At 36.7% G+C, this 22,406-nt stretch overlaps 1 protein-coding gene across 5 annotated transcripts in view; it reads right to left on the minus strand.

The window, feature by feature from the left end:
- ANKRD28 (ankyrin repeat domain 28) overlaps positions 1–22,406 on the minus strand; it is a gene marked incomplete at its 3' end in the record, with an annotated part of 119,436 nt that overhangs the window by 41,603 nt on the left and 55,427 nt on the right. For 3 of the 5 annotated variants that reach the window (XM_080579657.1, XM_080579656.1, XM_080579660.1), the window contains exons 3-6: positions 14,120–14,198; positions 3,824–3,894; positions 878–1,078; positions 21–108 (exon numbers count right to left, since the gene is read on the minus strand). In XM_080579657.1, coding sequence (XP_080435783.1) covers positions 21–108; positions 878–1,078; positions 3,824–3,894; positions 14,120–14,198 — 439 coding nt within the window. Of the gene's footprint in view, positions 1–20; positions 109–877; positions 1,079–3,823; positions 3,895–12,676; positions 13,564–14,119; positions 14,199–22,406 lie in introns of those variants that run through there. The other 2 variants (XM_080579659.1, XM_080579658.1) reach the window with 2 other exon arrangements.

Genomic DNA, 22,406 nt, shown 5'->3' on the forward strand with positions numbered 1-22,406 from the left:
AACTGCAAATATGTACATACCCATATATGCTGCCCAGTGTATAGCTCTTCTGTCTTTCTTGTCAAATGCATTAATATTGGCTCCTCTAGACAACAGTAAGCTGACCATCTGGGACAAACAGAAAGAAAAGAAATCCTTTATTCAAAATGGAAAAGTCTACTTAAAACTTAGGCAAAGAAAATCATAGGAGGAGACAAAAATGTGTGTGTTTCAAAGAATTTCAATGTGTGTGGTTTTGAATATTCCACATGCTTAAAAAATTGGTCATCCACCTTGGCAGCAATAACAAAGTGACTGTAAGGAACAGAAAATTCGACACCAACAAGAAGATTTATAAATAAAATATGACGAACCTGTGGAATCTTTGAGATCTTCAGGCTAAGGGATGTACTAAAGGCAATCGCTAAAAGCAAGCCTACTGGCAATTTGTCTCCAATTACCTACCACAATTACTATAAGAATTTCTCAAGAATCACTTTTCAGGGTTTGAAAACTAGTAAGTTGGAGCTTATTGCATATACTTTCTCGCCTTTCAGTGGCAACAGATTCCATATATTTACTATCTACTGAACAGAAAAATCTTTTTTTTTTTTTCCATTTTAAATTTATCTATTACTAGTTTAGACTCCAGTTAACTCGGATGAATTTGCTTATGTCTTTAGAGAGGTATGGTATAATAATATTACAACTAAATGATGTAACACAAACAATCTGTACACAGATCCATGCAAAAGACAAACTGAAATACAAAATAGGGGTTTGGCCTGTGTTTTTTGAAGGGATAGGGAGAAACATAATTTTTACCTGAGAAACTAAAAATTAGAAAGTGTTGGACAGAACTATACATAGGAAACAAGCTAAGAAAAATAACTCATACCTCAACGTGTCCACTGAAGGCTGCATGATGCAACGCAGTTCTGCCTGCTCGATCAGACACATTTACATTACTTAGAAGAGGCACCAAAGCCTCAGCACATTTCACAGCTTTATTTGCAGCTGCTATATGTAGGGGTGTCTGCCAGTTCTTGTCACGAGCATTGACATCTGCTGAATGCTTTAACAACACCTGAACAGCATCCTGAAAACATTTAAAAACATATAAATAAAAAACAAGCCACTTAGTAAGGATTTTAAATGCTACACTTTAAATCCAAATATATATTTGCGTATGCATACACCATATATAAAGTATAATGGAATAAAACTATCTGTAATTTGTTCTTCTGTAAGCATATTCTTGTGGTTTGGTACTTTATCATAAATCCAGCTTTGTGGATCTTCTCAAGGACATGAGGAATATACTCCCTACAGGGTTCAACTGCATCAACCATTTCCAGGTCTTTTTTCCAATTCTGTGAACCAGCTGGCAAGTTACTTCATCATCACAACTAATTTACAAAGCTCAATAAATCTCCTCAGGAATTCCTCCATTGCCAAGGATTAGTAAGTTTCTATGAACTTACAATGCACTTTCGTCAATTTGCTAGGCAAAACTTTTGAACTGCCATAGTCTAGAAATATCAGAGAGACAGATGAACTTATTAAATGTACATTTAGAGAACCACAGATAAAACAAAGCAATGTCACAGTTTCAGTATATACTGTTGCAAAACTCCTGAAAAAACTGTTTCAAAATATTACACTAAATTCCATCTCACAAAGACAGTATTCATTTCCTTTTGTTAAATGCAAAAGCTATAAAAATTTTATAAGGCAAGATAAACAAATCCAATTAAAATATGTGCACAAAACTGAAAGATAGAAAAAAAAATGACTTATTGACATTAACATGACAATTAATACTGCATTTTACATCAACTTTATGACGTTTCCACAATTCACTAATTGCTTTAAGTGACTTCCAACTCAAACACTGAGCACAAAAATAAATGGCTGGCACTTTGAATTTAAAATATATTATGAAAAGTAGTTACTGGAAATTTCAAATCACACTGTGGTACAATAGCCAGGTATCATTTTCAGCCATGAGCAGAATACTAAGTAACACTGGATTCTATTTAGTGCAGTAAATTATATTCAAGAAACTGAAATTTCTTCTACTTTAATAAAAAAGAAAATAGGAACAAATATAGAAGTTAAAATACTGCATCATAACCTTGTAATTTAAGTGATAAATGCAACAACTTTTATTCTCTAAGAAAAACTTAAGCAGATGTAATACTTAGATATTTCAAAGATATTTCAAAAACTAGTGAATCTGTTCAGATTCCCCCAGCAAAGTAGACTGGGTATGCAAACATTAAGGTCTGGAGCCTGACAGTCTTGACATGAAGTTGCTTGAACTCATGCGGCTGACAGCAAAATCCATAACACCAGCTATTTTGCATCATTCAGTGTCTTTATTTGACTGCAACTGCCCTTGCTTCAAGGATAAGACCGCATGTTTTACTGAAATCACTATCAGGGTTTTTGTCATTACAGCTTTTTTCATTTAATGCCTTAAAACCACGTACGACTGTCAGCTGCAAACCAGTGCCTACGCATATCAACCACCTCTCCATTTATGCGGTCTCCAATGATGTGCCATGTTTATAAATAGAAAATTCTGACAAGAGCCTATCACTGCTATTAGGCTAAATAGTCAGATCGGTTTACTTGCATTGTTTGCACCTTTGGTTAGTATTTTGTTTAAAATATTCCATGTGTAAAAAAATGAGCATGGTCACATTTCTTGAAGTTATCATTTAGGTCCAGTTTGACTGCAGCACTCCTCTCTACAAGCTTCACTGATTTAATGAATTTTGTTGTTCCTCTGAGGAATGCAGTATTTGGTACTTCAGCTCCTTTGGGAGCTGACTGAAGCCTAAAAAAAACTCAAAAAGAACAAACAGCATTTGTGAATAAGGCTCCCTTGATTTTCCAACACGGTTTTGAATAACACAATCTCCATATAACTTAGCTATTAATGATAGTGACAAAATAATATAATTTACCCAGGGAATTCTAAAGCAAAAATTGAAACAAGGGCTGTTTAGATAGTTTGTGGATCAAATACTTGAAGATCCGTGCTTGCCAAAACCAAACTATTCAATTCCATCTTCTCAAACAATAATGTGCACAGAATCTTAAAGAACATACACACCTCTCAAACCAAAACACCTTTCCTTATGAGACGTACTGAAGTGAGCATCAGCCTGACTCAGGATCTCAAAGGAGATAATTTTTCATAAACTCTTCCACATAACAAACACAGCATTTCTGTTTTGATCTTCTACATATATTTAAATTTTTATAAGAACATCAACAACAGAGCAACAATTACAAATTCTCTCTTAAATCACGACATTCTCATAACTGTGTTACTGGTAGACTTCAAAACCTTTATAAATATTTCATTTATAAGTTTTAAAGTGATTTTCAATACTATCATTACTCATTAGGGTTGGGTTTTGTTTCGTTTGTTTCTTAAGACATGAAGAAAGGCAGATTGTACTGCAGATTACATACTAAATCCTATTTCAACTCTAGTTCCCTCATGCTGAACCATTCTGGTTACCTTAAAAAAAAAAAAAAAAAAGGTACACTGGAGTTCAGAACATCGCATGCAGAATCTTCTCTGCTAGGGAGATGGCATTTAAGTAAAGAGCAAAGCTGAAATCTGCAAGTTTATTGTTTTCCTCCTTTCTTCCTACACAGACATATGATATATATATATATACTGTCAATATGTTAAACAAACTGTTTCAAGTGTTCTGCAATTCCAAATGTTTGGAGGAGTTTTACTTTGTAAAAAACTGAACAAAGAACAGAAGGTACTTTGAGATGTCTTATCTTAATACAAAGCAGTCAAAAAAAAGCGTACCTCACTACAAGATGCCACAGCTCTGTGTAAAGGAGTCAACCATTTGCTGTCTTTGGCATTAACTCTAGCTCCTGTAACAAAAAATATAAGAACAACAGAAATTAACAATTTGTTTATAATAAAGAGTTAAATATTCTCATGTACAGGGAGAGAACTGTTGGAAGATACTTATTCTAGGCTTATAGCACAACACCCAAAAAAGAAAAGTCTTTGCTCCAGCTGAAGTCCACCCTTTGAGAAAATTCTTTTTAACACTCCATCTATAACACTCTTCCATCAAAATGTACTCATCTTTTTATATCAGGTAATCCTCTATAATCTTTTGCATTTCTAAAGGTACATAAAAGACTGTTGGGTTAGAAGGACAGATTCCTTGCTTTCATTCAGCATCACAAATCTCATAGTTTCCCACTGCAGATCAAATTCTCCTTTAAAAAAAGAGAAAGAGGCTACAACTATTCCCTGAGCCTCCAGTTTCCTTGTCATTGGCCAGTCTGCTGTCTAGGTGAAGAATGATGTAGAATGATGGTAGGTGGGTAGAATGATGCTTCCTCTTCTACTGGGGATTTGGGAACGCATCTCCTCTACTCCACCAGGGCACCTAGCCCACGGCAGGACCTGAAGGCTGGGGGATTTTTTTCCTGAAGGAAGCAACTTAACTACTTCCAACATTCCAGTGAACTTCAAACAAGAAGCATAATGGTTTAATTTTTTAATGATGTGTGCATATGCATATACATTTCTGTGTGTATATACACGTACCCAAAGCCTTATACATTTTGTAATACGTCATGTGGAAATTTAGCTATCTGTATTTGGAAACAGAAGATTTTACAGAGACATGAGAATTTAAACTAAATGTTGGCAAATATAATTTGGAAATACTCTTAAAAATAATTCATAGAGTAATGGATGATACCTTACAGTAACATTAATGCTACATGGTCAGAGATTATTGATTTCTCAAGCTAACCATATTAGTACTATTTCAGAACCAATTTATTTTTTTTTTCTATACAAATAATAAATAAATAAATAAGGATGAAAGACCAGTAAGGCACAAAGCATCAAACAAGCTACTAGTCAGGATACTGGTAAGGATACTCAGCTGAGAAATGGGATATTTTGGTGCAAGTCTGCCTGACCTGCACCAACAAAGAAATCCTTCCCAGTTCATCTGAACAACCCAACCAAGAAACTCAGCTGTCCATGCAAACTGATGATTGCATATACAACGCAAAAGAAAGGTGTGAAGTCAGTTCTGTGAGTTTATTTTTTGTGGTCAATCCTTCCCTTTCTGATTTAAGAACACAATTAAGAAGCTGATTCTGGAACCAAAGTCCTGCTTTGACCCTAGGTCTTCGAAGTACATGACAGAGCCTGGTCTCTAATTGTTCCCTACAATTTTAGGGACTTCTTTCCTTCCTTATCTAAATTTCAGAAGCTTTAGGTCTCTCCAAGTTCTAAAATTTTTGACAAATAAGTTTGAAGGAATGGGAAGAAAGTCTAACACCATTCGAGAAAAACATATTCTAACAAAAGTTTAAGAGACTTAATCTTTGCATAAACATCTACTTTTGTCAACCATCATAAGGACCTACTGTACCGCATCATATCCAGGTACCATAACATAGTATACTGTATCTAGTTCTGCATAGAGCCCAAGTGAAAAACAATTTGATGGTTATAAATGTCAGCAGAATTTTCTTAGGATTTTTGGTAATCTTTCCCAAAAAGCAATAACCTGAATGATCAGTAAATGAGAATATAACCAATGTGTGACATATCAGACAGAAGTCTTTAATTCTTTTGACCATCTTCCAGGTTATTTTTAGCCACTTCTTGGTTTTAGCATATCAGACAAAAGCAAGAGCCAAAATGATGCACCAAGCTCCACCTAACTTCACACCTAGAGCCAACAACCAAGGAACGAGGACTTTCAAAGTGTAATTGTTTTCTGCTTCTAACTTTACAAAACAAATGTCTTTGAAGTGTTTTAAAGCAAAGTATGATACATGGTAAGAATTAAGGGAGTTAATCACCATTCTGATTTTCCTCAGGAAAATGCATTCTCAGGGTCTGAGGTCAAGTCAGATCCACCCATGCGATCAGGCCTGAGCTAGGAGGAGCCCCACACCCAGCACGTTCCTACTGCAAGGAAGTGGCAATTACTTAAATTCCATGAGAACGTGCTGAGGCTCCACAATGTGTTTATGGGCTCAGCCAAGTCACTCACCGATATTTTTGGTAGGTTAATACAGTCTAAAAATCCTATCAGAAGAGGGCAGGAATAAATACAAAAAGATGCCATATAAAAGCTTTTATCAGTGGTAAGTTAACCAAACTTGCTAGGACTGAAGGAAAAGAATACCAAAAGGTGTTTTTGTTTCTGGTAGGAAAGAAAATCAGAGGTAGCTAAAGAAACATCTAAAGAAATTTGAAGTGATGGTTAAAAATAACACGGCCCCTCAGAAGAACAAAACACAGAACAATAATGCCCTTTAAGTGATCTTCCACCTAAAGAAATAAGCCTAAACATAAGTCTAGGACATCCTATATTCATCAAAGAAATGTAACAACTGAACACTAAAACAAGTTATCTTTTCAAATGCATAAAAAATTGTAGATTCTCTGACAACAAAAGAACAAAGCTCACTTCTGACAAAAGACATGTATCTTTGATGCACTCATCTAAGAAAAAGCTACCAAGTTTGCTTCTTCACAACAAAAAACTCTGAGAGTTCCAAACCCATTGGATTGAAAGGCAGTTAAAATAATAATCAAAACAGGTGTACTATCAAAAAAAAAGTTTGTATGCTCTATTAACGTAGGAATACTATGGGAATCAGGAGAGATGTAGCTCTACCTACATTAAACAAAATAATATTTCAAATCAACACCAAGATATGTTCCCCCTTACATTTCTCCAAGACAACATGCTGCCAAGAATGATTTAAATTTCATAAAACAGACTCTCCAAACAACCTTGTATCTACTCCCCCCTCTAGGCTGTTTTTACTTCTTACAGCATGATTTTGAGAAAATGCTTCAGTTCCCCCTTAGGATGCTCTACACGAGACAGAAAGCTTCCTGAAACCTAAACGTACCCATACCCACAGGGACAAAGTTCGCATCCTTTACGCTCTGAGCTAAAGCTCTACATCAGATCATTGCAAATATATGTTAGAAAATATATTACACCTTTACTGAATTGTCTTTTGTTAAAGATGATTTGAACGCATGCATGCATATTTACTGGGCTGTGTTATCTCTGTGAAGCTCCACCCGCCGATGTGCCGACCAGGGCACCGCTCACATTCTGAATACCTGCTAACACACATTGTGCAGCGGTTTGCTCCTTCAGAGGGAGGTAGGTGCAGCACGACTCTATCCCTGGTTTGTCTTCCAGACCCCAGGGGCTGGCCTCAACTTCAGAAAACTATATTCAACAACTAAGACAGTATCTTCCCTCAGCATTTAAACCCCTTAACACTATTTTGTTTTCCTCTAAGGCCCTACGATTATGTCCTGCATTAATAGTTGACACGTTTATTAAAACTGCTCAATCTTTACTTAATGCAATTTTTATTTTTATTTTTTGTATTTTAATTCTTTTAATGCTGCAGAGCTTGCAGGAAAAGGAGTTGGGGGCTTGCCAGAGATCTCTAATATAATACTGGGCATGAAAAACCATAATCTTTGCTTGAACTTAAAAACTGAGTGTTTGAATGATGCTCTCCTAAAACCGCACCTTTCAAACAAACCAACATATCCTTCCATGTTGGTGTACTCAGCTGAAATATTAAGCAAAGCCTTCCCTTCATCAACAACTTTGCTAGTACAACCTAGAAAGTTTACAAATGCAGGCAAATTTGAAAGGAAGATTTTTGCTCTTCAAACTGCGGAGAGAAGTGTTACAAATTCTTCTTACATCCTTGAATATTAAATCTCATTTTGCAAAGTTGCACGTACGAGACTGACGAAGACATATTTTGTTTAATATATCTAGTACAGTAGCTTCTGAAAAGCCCACCTGTGTTTACTTTTAGCAAATCTATTTTCCAAGAGATATGTATTGAACTCAATACATGCATCAATTTATCAAATGATTTTTGAAAACTTTAATTATATCAGGCCACATCCATATGTCCCCCAATACCCAGACATATGGTTCTGTGATCCAGTTGCTACTTCACTGGTTTCAATATCCTTACATTTGAGTAGGAGCTATCATCTCAACCCTTCTTCCCTGTCCAGGCAATGGACAGTTGACCGGGCAGAAAATGCTACAAGAAACAGTCACACACCTCTCTCTTCATCCATAAAGTCCCATACAACTATATGCAGCTATATTTCATCCACTTCACCTCTGTTCTCCTTCCATAAGAAATATTGCTAGCTTGCCATGACAATCCCTGCCTGCTACTCAACACCAGAATTCTTCCAATTTGTAAATTTCTTTAGAAGAAGTACTACAGCGTTTAGCCCACAGTACTAACTTTAAGTATTGAATTGCCTTCCACCATTCTGCCTGTTTGTAGTCTGTATTTTTAGGCTGTCAAGTACAACATTTCCCCTTATTATTGCACAAGATGTGCCGGTAATTGTACAATATCATAATATAAGCAAATAAAGCAAAACTGTTTTCACTTGCATATACAATAGACACCTACTGTTCAGTATTCGAAACTCTGAAAACATGTTTATTTAAGAGTAAATGATGTAAATAAGATCTTTAGACTATATTTAAAAAAGCTAACAACAAACTTGGTTAACATCTAGAATATTGGAGTGCTTCTAGGAATCACCTTTGCAGAATTAGGAAGTTCCCAGGTACAAATCACTAAGAATAACCAATGGTCCACACTGTGATTAGATTCTATTTAACTATTTTCCTGAGGACTTGTATTAGTTTGGGAAGGTTTTTCCTTTTAGACTGATCCACTTTTTATCTAGGACCATGGAAATACTTAAAAGCAGCAGGCAGAAATTGTTGCAGTGGAATGAACAGATGAAAAAAAACTTCTCAGCTAGAAAAACACATGAATATTCAAGGAGAGATGCAGAAAAAAACTTGTAAAGTAGAAGATGACTTCAGATGATGATTTGAACAATTACTGAAATATAAGTTAACTTCCTATTGAAAAACTGGAAACTTGGAAAATTATTGCTGCAAAAATCATAAGACTTTGAGAGACAGCTTCTACCTACGTAGAAGCTAAATGTGTAATAGGGGATCTATAATAGTATAAATCTATAGTATAGTATAATCTATAAAAATTGAGAGGGATAGGACTGGAATGTCTTTTGATCAGCCACAATTATTCTTCAACATCTACTTTTATTTTTATTGTTACCAAAAAAAAAAAAAAAAAGGAGAAATACTGGAAGATAAGCACAATCAAGTCAAAGTTATCCTCCAGAATTTCTCTTGCCTAAATAGTTGTTGCCACCTCTCAGACATTAAATCCTAGAGCTTCCAAGAGCAGCACAAGTTTCTCAGACTCCCTGAGCTAATGAACATTTGTACTTTTTCATAAATTATGAGAGTTGGTCTCTCTCATAAAAAGTTAGAGCTGCTTCCTTCAGCTACCTTCTACACAGCAACTGCTGCCAGAGGGCAGTGAAGACGGCTCTAAAAAGAAAACTGTTGCTCACATTGTTGAAGGAAGGAAGAGGAAGCGAACAAAAGATACAGCCAGTGTAAAACGAGTGCCAGTGAAACCACAGGCCTTTGCACGTGGGGACGTTTGCAACCCAAACAAAGGAAGCTTCATTCCACTGATATTTTTGCAGCGATAGCCTTTCAACAGCTCAACTGTTTGATTGTCATTGCACGGACTTTTAATACTTGCATGGCTTGAGAATTAGCTGAAAGAAACCCAGCTTGAGTGGAGCAATGTTGGAGGGTCTTTGCTACCCTGCAAAGTCTGTGTTGTTACATTAATGATAGTTTTCCAGTATCAGGACGATTATTACACAGTACAGCTGACCCAGAAGAAAGCACAACAAGTACTTGCAGGCTTCCAAACCTTTATGAGATTTAGACCACACATTTATGTATGCTGAGCTCCATGCAGTGAAAATTTGGGGTTAAACAAACAGAAATGTGTTATGTTAGTGTTAAGTATCAATGCAATAACAGTAACTAATCCTACTTGAAACTAAACAACATAGCTCATGTTTCTTTTCATGAAGTACGCTAATTTCAGTGAAAGCAATAACAGTCTGCATGTTATGTTAAAGAAAACATGAAAAAAGTTACTAATCAAGGGAACACAATCTGGGATCATACTAATACTAATCCATCCTGCTCCTCACATCTCACCTGCCTGCAGGAACTACTCTGATAGCATTTTAAAAAAAAGAGTTTGGGACAAAAAAAAAGAAAAAAAGAAGATTTTTAAAACAGAATAAGCCCCATCATAACAGTCCCCTGCAGGACTTAGCTGAAAGAAGAGTTTGAGTCTTTATCAGGACTTCTTTGAAAGAACAAAAAGTTGGATCTTGACATCCACTTACACAAGTCTAAATTATGTTGCTTTTCAACTTCTCAGTAGTTTGTCATCAAGTATTTACACAATTAAATTCAATGCAATTAAGCGAAGTAAATAGATATACTTTTGTATCAGGACACCAAGTTGCGCATTACACACTGTAATAATACAACTTCGATGGATGTTATGACCCTTTACAGCGTAATATGAAAAAAAAAACGCTTCTAAAATTTTAAGTGATCTTTTGTTCCATATGATCTTTTGTTCCACCATTCTGTAAACTATAAACAAGCATCTTTATGCCTCATATTTACTGTTCACCTCCTTATCTAACAAATTTAGGTAATGTTAATAGTGTATCTAACTGCAATCTAAAGAAGAGAGACGATTCGAACATCCAGACTTCAAGAGAGCATAGTGTTAAGAGAATTTTCTTGTAAAACATTCACATCTTTAGGGGACAAGTTTATTAGTAAACTCACTGAAGCGCTGCCTCAAGATTAGAAAACAAAAATCAGTCAAACAAAAAAATCTAAATGTCAAGCCCCAGACAGGAGCCACCAAATCAATTTTTTTTTTACTGTTCACAAACTGTCACCTTCATGATCCTTGCCCAGCCAAAAACCTCCAAGAGAAGAGGTCACAGAGCAACCCCGAAGGCTGGTGGGAAAATAACTCACTCAAGAATTCAAAACCAAAATGAATATGCTTGTAAGACTGAAGACTTACTTCCTAGAAGTCTGCAAATAGGTTCAATGAGTTTCATCTTCATAAACACTATATGGGTTGCTTAGGTCTACAGTAAAGTGATATAAAGATATTGTAACAGCAATTTATGATTCAAAATGCTTACTTGAAAGCAATGTGGACCCACTGAGAGGGACACAAGGGAAACTCCAATAAAAATTTAAAAATCTATGTCTAGGTAATGTACAATGCATGCTTTAACTAAGAATAGTGGATGACGAGAAAGAGTCAGATAAGAGCCACTGAGTAGTGGAAAGATTAATATTGACTTTGGCAGTTCTGATGATCAATTGGAAGGAAGAATAAAAAAGTTGAGAATAGCTTGCTTAGCAGTGTAACTTCAAAATGGTTCCTAAACATACCAGCAAAACTACATCAGAAGACATTACGAGTTGCAAAGTCAAGCTCTTGCATGGTGAGAAATGCCAGTATGAAAGCAGTCCACAATGCTTAATTCAATCCCCTGTGCAAATATATTACAATGGGTCAATTATGAGCCACACAATGTTTACATCCAAATTGACTGCACAAAGGAGATTGCTATTCATAGGTATTAATTTAACTACCTACTCTTTGTTCAAAAAGAGGCCTTGCAACATGGCAAACTTGCTTCAAACTTTACTGTGGTAACAGATGTACTTTATTTGCTCCTTAACATTCATGTATTATAAAAATGTAACCTAAATCTGTCCCCAAGGGCAGATTTGATCTCCAGCTGAATCACAACAGATTAATTTTCTGTATCTTTAGGAAATGGAGAGAATAAGATCTGTTAAGTGGTTCCAATTAAATTCCAATTAAGAGATGGAAGTCAGAAGAAAAATCTTGGCTTGTGCACTGAGGGACCTAGACCCAATCTCTCAGAGAAGTAGCTGGTGCAGTTCTTCAGATACAGCTGTAAGCACTCACACTCCACAAACTACAAGATCTCAAATCCCGCATTCAGAAATGAAGACTAAATTAGTGACTACTTTTTAAAAAGAGTCTGGTTTAAGCTGCTTGCCTAAAATCCCAGATTGCAAACGGGAAATAGATAGATCAAAGCCCAAGCACAGCGCCTTTCATATTGAGCAGCCTTACCATGCAGACATCACTCTCTCATCCTGCAATTAATGCCCCTCTTCATTCACTTACAAATGCAGCAATAACTGGCACATGTGCCTCCTTCACTGTACCACCCTGATTCATTCCCAGAGCAGCCCCTCCTCGTGCAATTCATGAGGCACTGCTTCCACAGAAAGCCCCAAATACGTAATTCAAGTCCGCAGCTTAATGCAGAAGCACAGCCAGGTTAGGCTGATATTGCGGAGACATTCCACAGCATTCAAAGCGTGTGACTCTACAGCTATTTAAGATGTTGTTTTGTAATACGCTGTTTTAAGTAAATCGTGATTTTCATTACCTACAGTTCATCTGAGATGTATCAATGCCTCCCAGTCTTCCTGAACAATCTCCAGACACAGCAGCACCCTGCATCCTCTCCTCCATGCACCAATTCAACTTGGGACTAGTTGTACAGTCTTAACTCTTAGTTCTTCACTTCCCTCCTTTGTTCTCCAGTTTTTCTTACACTTATTCCCAGGCTATGTGGCCAAATAGCATGACTAACCTTTCTTCTACTACCATCATCCAGTCGGGGTCTTGCTGCATTAGTATCTGAATAAGGATGTTTCTCCTTTCATTAGCCCTTTGCCTGAGAGAAGGAGAGAGGGATTTTCTTTTCAGTCACAGTTCTGGGAACTGGACTCAGTTCACCCAAACCAGTCAGAAGCTTCAGTCCCAGAGGCAGCTGACTACAACTTTACAAAGTTTGTAATTTGGCTTTTTTTTTTTTCATTACTGTGAAAACCCAAACAAAAAGAAATCTCTCTGCCAAGTCCCCGATCCCTTTTCAGAAGAAAAGGGTCATTCTATATTCTTAAGAGTCACCACGACTTTTTTTTTTTTCCTCTGGACAGGGACAAACAGCATGCTTTTCTGACCCACCTTCTCAGAAATACAGTTGAAATTTTCTGGGCAATTTTTTCTGACATGGTCCAAAAAAATTTCATTATGGAATATTTCCATGGCAAATACACATAGATGTACATAATGTGATATAAATTATAATCATATATATAACTACATGTAATATAAACTGGAAATATTATATTTTGGTAAATTATAAACAAATTAAATCGTGCCTGGCAATTTCAATTGAAAATCTGGAAGTGACTCCTATATCTTTACAGCGACATTTCCTTAAAGGAAAATTTGCTATTAAAGGTTGCAATGAGCAGGGAAAAATAGCCACCTCTGCACAAGTATTGTGTACCGTCATGGGACTGTGACGAGCTTTCATCCTTCTATCTAACCTTAAAGCAGTTCCATATCATGAATTTAACCTCAAGCCATCTGATGGGTAGGTTTGTCTAAGATCAAAGACAATCAACTCAGTACCTCAGTAATGAATTTCTGCTTTCAGGTTTTGGTTTGGTTTCTTGGTTCTCTTCCCCCCCCACCCCCCCTTTTTTTTTTAAGACTAAAATGAACTGTCTTAGAGAACTTGCCCTTTGTCTCAGTACAAATAAACAGAAAATAAGACAAACAATTTTTAAAATCTCAGCTGATTGTATCTACATTTTGTTCATTTAAGCCTACAGCAAAAGATTATTAAGAATAATAACATTGTCACCAACTTTGGATTCCATCTTCTGCATTCGCTTTAATCATTTTTCTGAAGGCCAATTTAAGACCAAAACAATGCTGCTAACATCTATCTATAACATATACATTATTACTTCTTTAAACTAGCATTGAACTACCTAAAGCTGATCAAGCTACAAATAAAAAGAGATAAAACTGAGATAGCTTTCTACAAAAAATACTTTAGAGCACAACTACATAGTATCGTAACACTGATAAAAGTGGAAACCAAAATTTCAATATAAGTTTCTTTAGTTTCTAGTACATTAAATATCTCAATAAAAACTACATAAACTAAGATGTACATAAATATTTCTTTGGATGTGCATAGAGGTAATTTTTTTCCATTAACAGGAACAGAACATACCAGATAAAATAAGTAGTTCAATAATTTCTGCATCTCCCAGATAGGCAGCAGCATGTAAAGGGGTCCTTTTCTCATTATCCTGTGGTAAGAGGGGGGAAAAAAGGTTTTATTTAAAACAAAAAAGTATGTTTTAGCATTCTGCATGAGTAATGAAAAAACACTGCATAAAAGTGCATCTTCCAAATACTGTACATTCTACATTTTAGAAAACATCGTTACTCTAAAGATGTTAGCCACATTTGTTGAGACAAGCACGCTCCTCCCTAAGGAGCTCTGTTACACACCTCCTGTCAGCTAGCATGTTCTCCTGACATACATGGATTGACAGATACTCATTGCACCTGAAGATAAACCCATCAGTTAGAAGTCACCATTCACTTGTCTCCAGAAACATGAACTTGAGACTGTCCTACACAGTTAAAAAAAAATGCTTCAACTCCATGTGCAACAATTAGTGAGAAACATTTTCTTTGGACAGTTTAAGGTTAATTTCAGCAGCTATTCTCAAAATAGAAAAGAAACGGGAGTGAGCAGAAGCAGAAATACTGAAATTTCACCTGTTTTGTTTACTGCAGGTGAGCAAAGAGGAGGTAGAGATGCAGTTCATTTTGCAGGAAACACTCAGCACTGTTGTTTAGTTCAGGCTGATCTAGTGTCCTGAAGGCACGAGTGTTTAGGCATGAGTATTTAGGCACAAGAGAATTTAGGCATGCACAATGTTTGTTGATGAAGATAACATTCACTTATGAAAGACTGGCACAAAATATTTCTCAAAACTTGCAGCATTGGTGTCAATTTCCCTTCACCAGCTTATAGTTTAGACAGAAAAATAAGATCATTTTCAGGTCATACTGAATGATAGAAATAAACAAGAATCATCCAATTTACTCTTTGGGGTAAGGCTGCTGAAAAATTACAAAAGAAACTGATCACCACAAGCATCCTGGCTTAAGCTCTGTCTAGATTTCCAGATCTTTCTAGTAGAGTGTCAAGTACACTGTGAGGGCAAGGGAGGAAGAATCAAGATGAGAAGCAGCATGACATTTCTATTAATTCAACTGTTGTTGACAACTATGGTAAATTTAATGCACATTTTAAATGACATTTTTGGGAAGAAACTTCCTCTCCCTTGCCAAAATCACCTTAATCACTGAATTTCTGCATGAGGGTTAACAGGACTAGCAGCATGCAAGAAGAAAATTCCTCCTAAACTATCTTCACCATTTTGTCCCTGCTCAGAAAATGTCCAGATTACACATTCACCATATTATCAATGTTTCCTAACTACATTTTCTGAATTACACACAAGTAATTCAAAACTGAGCAGTACACTCCTGACCCTGAATCAGAATCAATACTACTTACTTATCATTAACACCACGTCATGCCAGGATGTCTCAACTGCAGGTTACAAAATATGACAAAAAAAGAAAAAGACATCTTTCATCCAGAGAGATTAAAAAAAAAGGAAGCACAAGGGAAAAATTAACGAAACAGTAGCCAGCAATTAAAAGCAGTCTTTGTTCCTCCAATCTGCAGATGTTAAGCTAGTACAGCTAGCTAATAATTTGCAACCTCATTTAAGCCTCTTTGCTAATGCTAAATTATCAAATTACCCACAGTTTAAGAAATATAGCCCACAGTTTAATAAATGCAGACCTTTCAACCAAAAAATGAGTACAGTATTTTACTGTCTGCAACTTCATTGCAGAACTAGAGGAAACAAGATGGGTCATGAATATATCCTTCTGTAGAGAAGGTATTCCATAGAGAAGTATTGTTTCTCTCAAGAATTCCAGCAAAAGCCACATACCTCACTTAAAGGACAAAACGTCTTATTAAAATTTTCACCACATTTGGTGTGAGGTTGCCTTTTTTTTTGTTTTCAACATCGTAGTGACAGAAGTCATAAAAGTAACCTGTCTGATTTGAATAAAATGGGAGAGAAATGAGCTGTTTTTGTTTAGAGAAATGCCAACCACTAAATCCCAAATATATTTTTCTGAAACATTGATGATTCAAATTTCTGATAAATTCCAGTCCCCTTTCCCCCAAATCCAACCTCTGATAATGGGAACAGTTGAGCATTCTGAAGCCACCAAGGCACAAACATGAAAACAGCTCAGATATGTTTTCACTCGAGTGCTCCCATGTTTCCAAGCTACGTGTTCCCAGTCATGCAAATATTTCAAGTTTGCTGCTCTGTGGCAGCACTGTTTGAAAACACTAAAAACTCGACTCCTAGTTCTGCTGGGGTGCTCCCAGCTCGTCATCTCCTGGGCCAGCTCCAGAGCCTGGTATTTCAACTGTCCCCAAACCCAGGCAGGGTCTGGGTCTACGGCAAGTATTCTGCAGGCTGAGCTTGCTTTAGCAGAAGCCCTGACTTTTCCCCTAGTTTCACAGCTGTGACTTTTTTTTTTTAATTAACAAATTAACTTTCGTGTGGGAAAGTTTTTATTTTAGTAAAGACCTGATTTTTAGACCCTCTTACAAAATCAGAAAATCTGCCTTCAGCAAGCTTTCATTAGTATGCACAAGTCAGCTTCCTTTAAAAAGAAAATTCTAGTCCTGTTCCACTTGAAGTGAATTTTAATAAATGAAATCAGGATAAAATTAAAGAAATTTTGTGTTTTTTTGTATGCTATTAAAATACTGCTATACAGATCAACTACTTTTATTTAAAAAGACTAATCATTTGATGAACAACTTTCTTCAGCAAATACAAAAAGAAAACCTTTGAGAGCATTACAGTGGATAAAACTAATCAAGATTTTAGTTTTAAGAAGCAACTTTGTAAGCAGGCATTTGTAGCACTGATACATCATACTAATGTAAACAACAGCCCACAACTGCCCTACTGTTGCTTCTGTTTCAACCTAAAAGACACTAAAACAAACATTTCAAAAAAGGAGTTTTGTACATAAAAGTTCCTGTCCCACAGTAGAAACTATAAACTTATATTTTAATTGGTTGTTGGTTGACACTCGCCTGAACATGAGCCAGTAGCATGTCCAGGTGGTCAAGAAGGCCAGCAGCATCCTGGCTTACATCAGAAATAGTGTAGCCAGCAGGACTAGGGAGGTGATTGTCTCCTGTACTCAGCTTTGGTGAGGCCGCACCTCGAGTACTGTGTTCAGTTTTGGGCCCCTCACTACAAGAAGGACATCGAGGCCCTGGAGCATGTCCAGAGCAGGGCTACGAAGCTGGTGAAGGGCCTGGAGCACAAGTCCTGTGAGGAGCGGCTGAGGCAGCTGGGGTTGTTTGGTCTGGAGGAGGCTCAGGGGAGACCTCATTGCTCTCTACAGCTACCTGAAAGGAAGGTGTGGGGAGCTGGGGGTCAGCCTCTTTCTCACAGGTAACCAGTGACAGGACTAGAGGGAACGGCCTCAAGTTGCACCAGGGGAGGTTCAGGTTGGAAATGAGGAGACATTTCTTCTCAGAAAGAGCAGTCAGGCATTGGGACGGGTTGCCCAGGGACCTGGTGGAGTCACCGTCCCTGGGGGTGTTCAAGGAAAGGTTGGACGTGGTGCTTAGGGACATGGTTTAGTGGGTGACATTGGTGGTAGGGGGACGGTTGGACCAGATGATCTTGGAGGCCCTTTTCAGCCTTAATGATTCTGTGGTTCTATATTCCTCCACTCCAAACTTTAATTCCTGATATTGGTCAATACTGTCAAACTAAAAAGCAATAAAAAATCTCCTTAAGGAATCAATGTTCAGAATGACGATTCTATGTCACAAAACTCTCCCATTATCATATTTTTATGCACCTTTGGATTAAGTTACATAAAAACATATAATCATTCCATTTGTAGTACTTCCTTCTACTTCCCAAGGTTCTCAAACATTTTATCTACACAGGAGTTTCGATGTGGATTACAGCATGAGGAACTCCTAAAATGACCTCATTAAAACCAAATCTGGGATAAAATGACAAGAACAGCAGTGTTAAGAACTTCTTTATAACTCCCCTTGTCTTCAACAAACCTGGAACAAGGGTAATGCCTCCTTTGTGTCATGTAAAATAGTAGACTTTGGCTGTTTCAATAGGTACTTAAGGGAGCAAAACAATGGACAAATCTAAGGCTAAATTAAATAGGCAGCATTCAAATACACTTGTTTGTTGTTGTTGTTTTAAAGAAGTATCATTTGAGATACAATTTATCCCTGTGTGGGTTCTGTCTCAGCAAATGACCAACAGTAACTCCCATTAGGTTAGTGAGAGGGGTCTACTCAACCAGTATGGCTTGAGCTAACTCCTAGGTCCACAGATAATGTTTAAGAACACAGTTACAAAATATCTGCAATTGTTTGATAGTGTCAAGTACCACAGGGGTCTCTTACCAGTGCCAAGTCACCAGTGCTGCACTTGAGATTCACTAGGACACTATATTATATTTGCAAATTTTGTCAAATACAGCTTTTTGACCATCATTTTGTAAGGCAGAATAACTCTATTTTAAATAACCTTTTGTTCCTCCACCCAAAAAAGAACACCCTGTATTTGGCTTTTATGTTTGAACTTTAAACTACACAAAGCTTAGTTTAGGTGCATAAATCTGTAATCGGGGCCACTAACTCTTTGGGAGCATGTCCAACAACAAAGTGGTACCTTAAAAACAAATAACTCACTAGAACTTGAAAATTAGTCAGCTGACAAATATTGTCAACTGAAAATAACTCACTAGAACTTGAAAATTAGTCAGCTGACAAATATTGTCAACTGAAAATAGAAGAAAAAGATTAAGTATTAGGTTTTCAAAACTTACAAATCTGTGACAAGTAACTTAATTTCCTATCCCTAACCTAAATGTAATTTATCTGCTATTTCTTTGGATTTTTTCAGTATTTCTTAACTCAGTTTTCAAAATACCATTCCTTAAATTATTCTGACATTGATATTGCAGTTAGAATACAAAACTTGACATTGTCATAAAAATAATTTTCTAACTGATTTTGGCTAACAGCATTTTTAGAAGCAGAACTATATTTTCTCCTCGTATTTCAAACTTAAAATGTAGCTTCAATACAGTGAGAATGCCTAACAAGCTACAATAAAGGTCTGCCTTCTGCATGCTTAAAAACAGGATGAAAGCATACTACTTTATGTTAGCCACAAGAATCATATGCATTACATAGCTAACCATAAAGTATTGTTTGAAGCCAGGTGATAGATACCATCATAGTGTGAAAAGACTAGATTTGCCATACAAACTCCATTAATTGCTTGAACAATTAGCTCACGGTACTATTTTCATAAACACTTGTATTTCATTCAAAAGGTACATTTCTGAAAACCCAATTCTAATTTTTCTATAATCTGGCTTTATCACTAAGTAGTACATTTCAGGACATATCCTCTTTACGCCATCTCTTAGGACAGAGCAAATCTTGACTTCTAAGCAATCACAAAATTTGAAGAGGAATCTTACCCTTTTGTTCATTACATTAGCAATAATCAGATGCTCTAGAGACCTTATCTTGTAGGGGAAAATAAATGTCTTTAGTAATAGCAAGGAGGATTGCTTCAGTTGTAATCTGTCAAAACCTGGTGTTCTTCCTAGTTAAGATCTTCAATATCAATTTAATAATGCATGCTCTTTGACTTGGTTCTAGATAATAATCAAAAACTGGCTCACTGTGGAGTAAACCACTAAATCATTTATCTTGTGTTTGCCACTGTTGCTTGGGAAGTCCCTAAAAAATTAGATGGCAGTGGTAGTTATACAATAGGAAAAAAAGAGATTACGATAGAAGAGAGCTACGAAGCAACCTGGAAAAAAGGTCACAAAACCACAATTTTAGGAAATATCAGAAGTTTATAAAAAACATGCAAGTTTCACCCTATGAACGCATGTTCCTCAAGAACATAAGCTCACAATGTTCTGAACAAGAAAAAAATCACATAAACGGGTAATTTTTAATGGATCTACAGTCACACAAAGTAACTGGCATGCACAGTACTCTTAGGCTGCTCGAAGAAAAAACTATTAGGTACATAATTGCCAGGAAGACATTAATGCTCCAATATTTGATTTCCTAATCAAAATCAACAACTCAGCAACTGTAAATGGATAATCCAAAGAGCTGCTTGGGTTTTGTAGGTGGACAAATTTCAGAAGCAGAACGAAGGCTTACCTTGGGCCTGGCCAATTGGGTGAAAAAGGGACAAACCTACACTGAGCGGCATTAAAAGTTACAGAAATTGACCTGATCTATTCTGATTTAGTCACTAATGGAAGTGATAAAAGGCTAAGAATTTGGGCTACAGAAATATTTTGGCTGCATCCACCACACTTCCTCCACGAGGAAAACAACTTTTAGGTAGGTAGCTCTGGAAATGGCCTGACCCATGCCTGGGCAGCAGAGGCTGGTGGCAGCAGGTACCAGTACTTTCTTCACGAAGGTCTCCCCACAGAACACAGGCAGAGCTGGGCATTTCCAAAGTCTCAAAGGTGCGACGTGAGGCTGGTGTGCCAGCGCCAGCAGGCCATGAGGAGGCTGCCATGATGTATGCTCTGGTGGACATGCATGAGGCCTCATCTCTCAAATCAGAGATGAGAACAACAACGGATGGACATGGGTCAGGAAATCTCCTTCCCTGAGACACTGAAGTGCCTGATGTGTTGAGTTTCAGGGAAAAAAAGTATAAAGGCACTCTAAACTCTCTAGTCTTAGAGACTGTAACAACAGTGATCGACTGCAACGCACTTTGTATCAGAATGGCCATCCCCTTTTTTTCTGGCTACTGGAACAGATCAGGCTATCATGTTTGTTCCCTTGCACAAAACCTGAAGTGTAACTGAACTCTTAAAGAAAAAGTGTTGGTCAAACATTTGGGTTTTACCTTTATCTACAAGAAGATCTACGCTGCTTTCTACGCCCCATTCCACATCACAAGGATACAAAGACAAATGAGAGATGGGGGAAAAGAACTCATGTTGCATGGCTTTGCTGTCCGGACATACTCTGCAATCCCAGATAAATCCTCATTTAACCTAATGCCCCCAGGCATTTTTTAATGGAACTTCTGGAACTGAATTTGAAGTACAAGTTCACAGAGCAGCACTAAAAATGCATGAAAAATAGTTTACTTCCCATTCAGCTAAGGATTATTTTATTTCACTCAAATAACAAATCTAATCAAAAAACCTATCCTCACCAAACCATTACACACAATTCATTCACAAAATCTGATAAACAAAAATGTGCATTCAAAGTCTGGTTCTTTTCCAAAGCATCTGCACAGTAAGAATAACCTGGTAGGAATCACTAAAACTAGGTTTGTGAAGAAAAAAACATTCAGGCGTTCATATATGTTATATTGGAACATTCATTTATATTCAACCATCTCTTATTAAAAATTCCTTTTTCAAAAGTGCAAGGTAGCTCAGATCCAGTTAGTTCTGAAGTTCAGAACAATATTGTTAAGTAACGGTATTTTGGACATCTTTTCAAAAAACCTACTCTTCAAATGTTACATGCTTTACATCAGAAGCATTAAACTGATCTGATGACACAAAACGGTTCAAACGTGACTGTACAGCAGAGGCATCAAAGGTAACACACACAAAAAAAAAGCGAGTCCTGTCTTGCATAAAGAAGAGCTATTAAGATTCAACCTGATCTATGATTACGATAGCAGGACACCACGGCCAGCTAAACTCTCGGTCAGAACACAAGAGTAAAAATTTCTTGTTTAAATAAACTCCCAAAAAATAGTTTAATGTGGTTAAGACATTTAAAAACTGAGATTCAGCTCATGAACATGCCTTGTTTTCAAGAAGGCCTTTTTGAAGTATTTAATAAATCTTCACAAAAATGTTATTAAGAAAACAGCATAAATTTTGTGGAATACAGCATTTCTTTTTCACTTGGCTTATTCCTGTCTACCAACAACAAAAGGAGGCTTTTTGTTTTTCTTTTCTTTTTTTTTTTTTTTTAATTTATTACTCCTAAAGGTCAAAAATTATCATTAGCAACACATGAGGACAAAAGGGCTTAGGAGTTTTCTGGTAGACATCTTTATTTATTAAAGCAAAAATACTGACTTATATTCAAGTATTTCAGGAGACACATTTTGAAAACAACAAACATCTCCCTATCTTTCCACTTACGAGCAATTCATCACAAAAATGCCTCTCTATAATTTTTGTGTTTTGAAAGCACTAAGTCAGAGTGCTTTTTGGAAATATGCAACTTCTCATACGCCTTCACCTGCATGTTCCATGCAGGTTTTGTAATGCTCCCGTCACTTTTGTAATTCTTGCCACTTAGGTTTTCAAAC

The sequence above is a fragment of the Anser brachyrhynchus genome (genome assembly GCF_964034855.1).
Source record: "Anser brachyrhynchus genome assembly, chromosome: 2".
Classification (NCBI taxonomy): Eukaryota; Metazoa; Chordata; class Aves; order Anseriformes; family Anatidae; genus Anser; species Anser brachyrhynchus.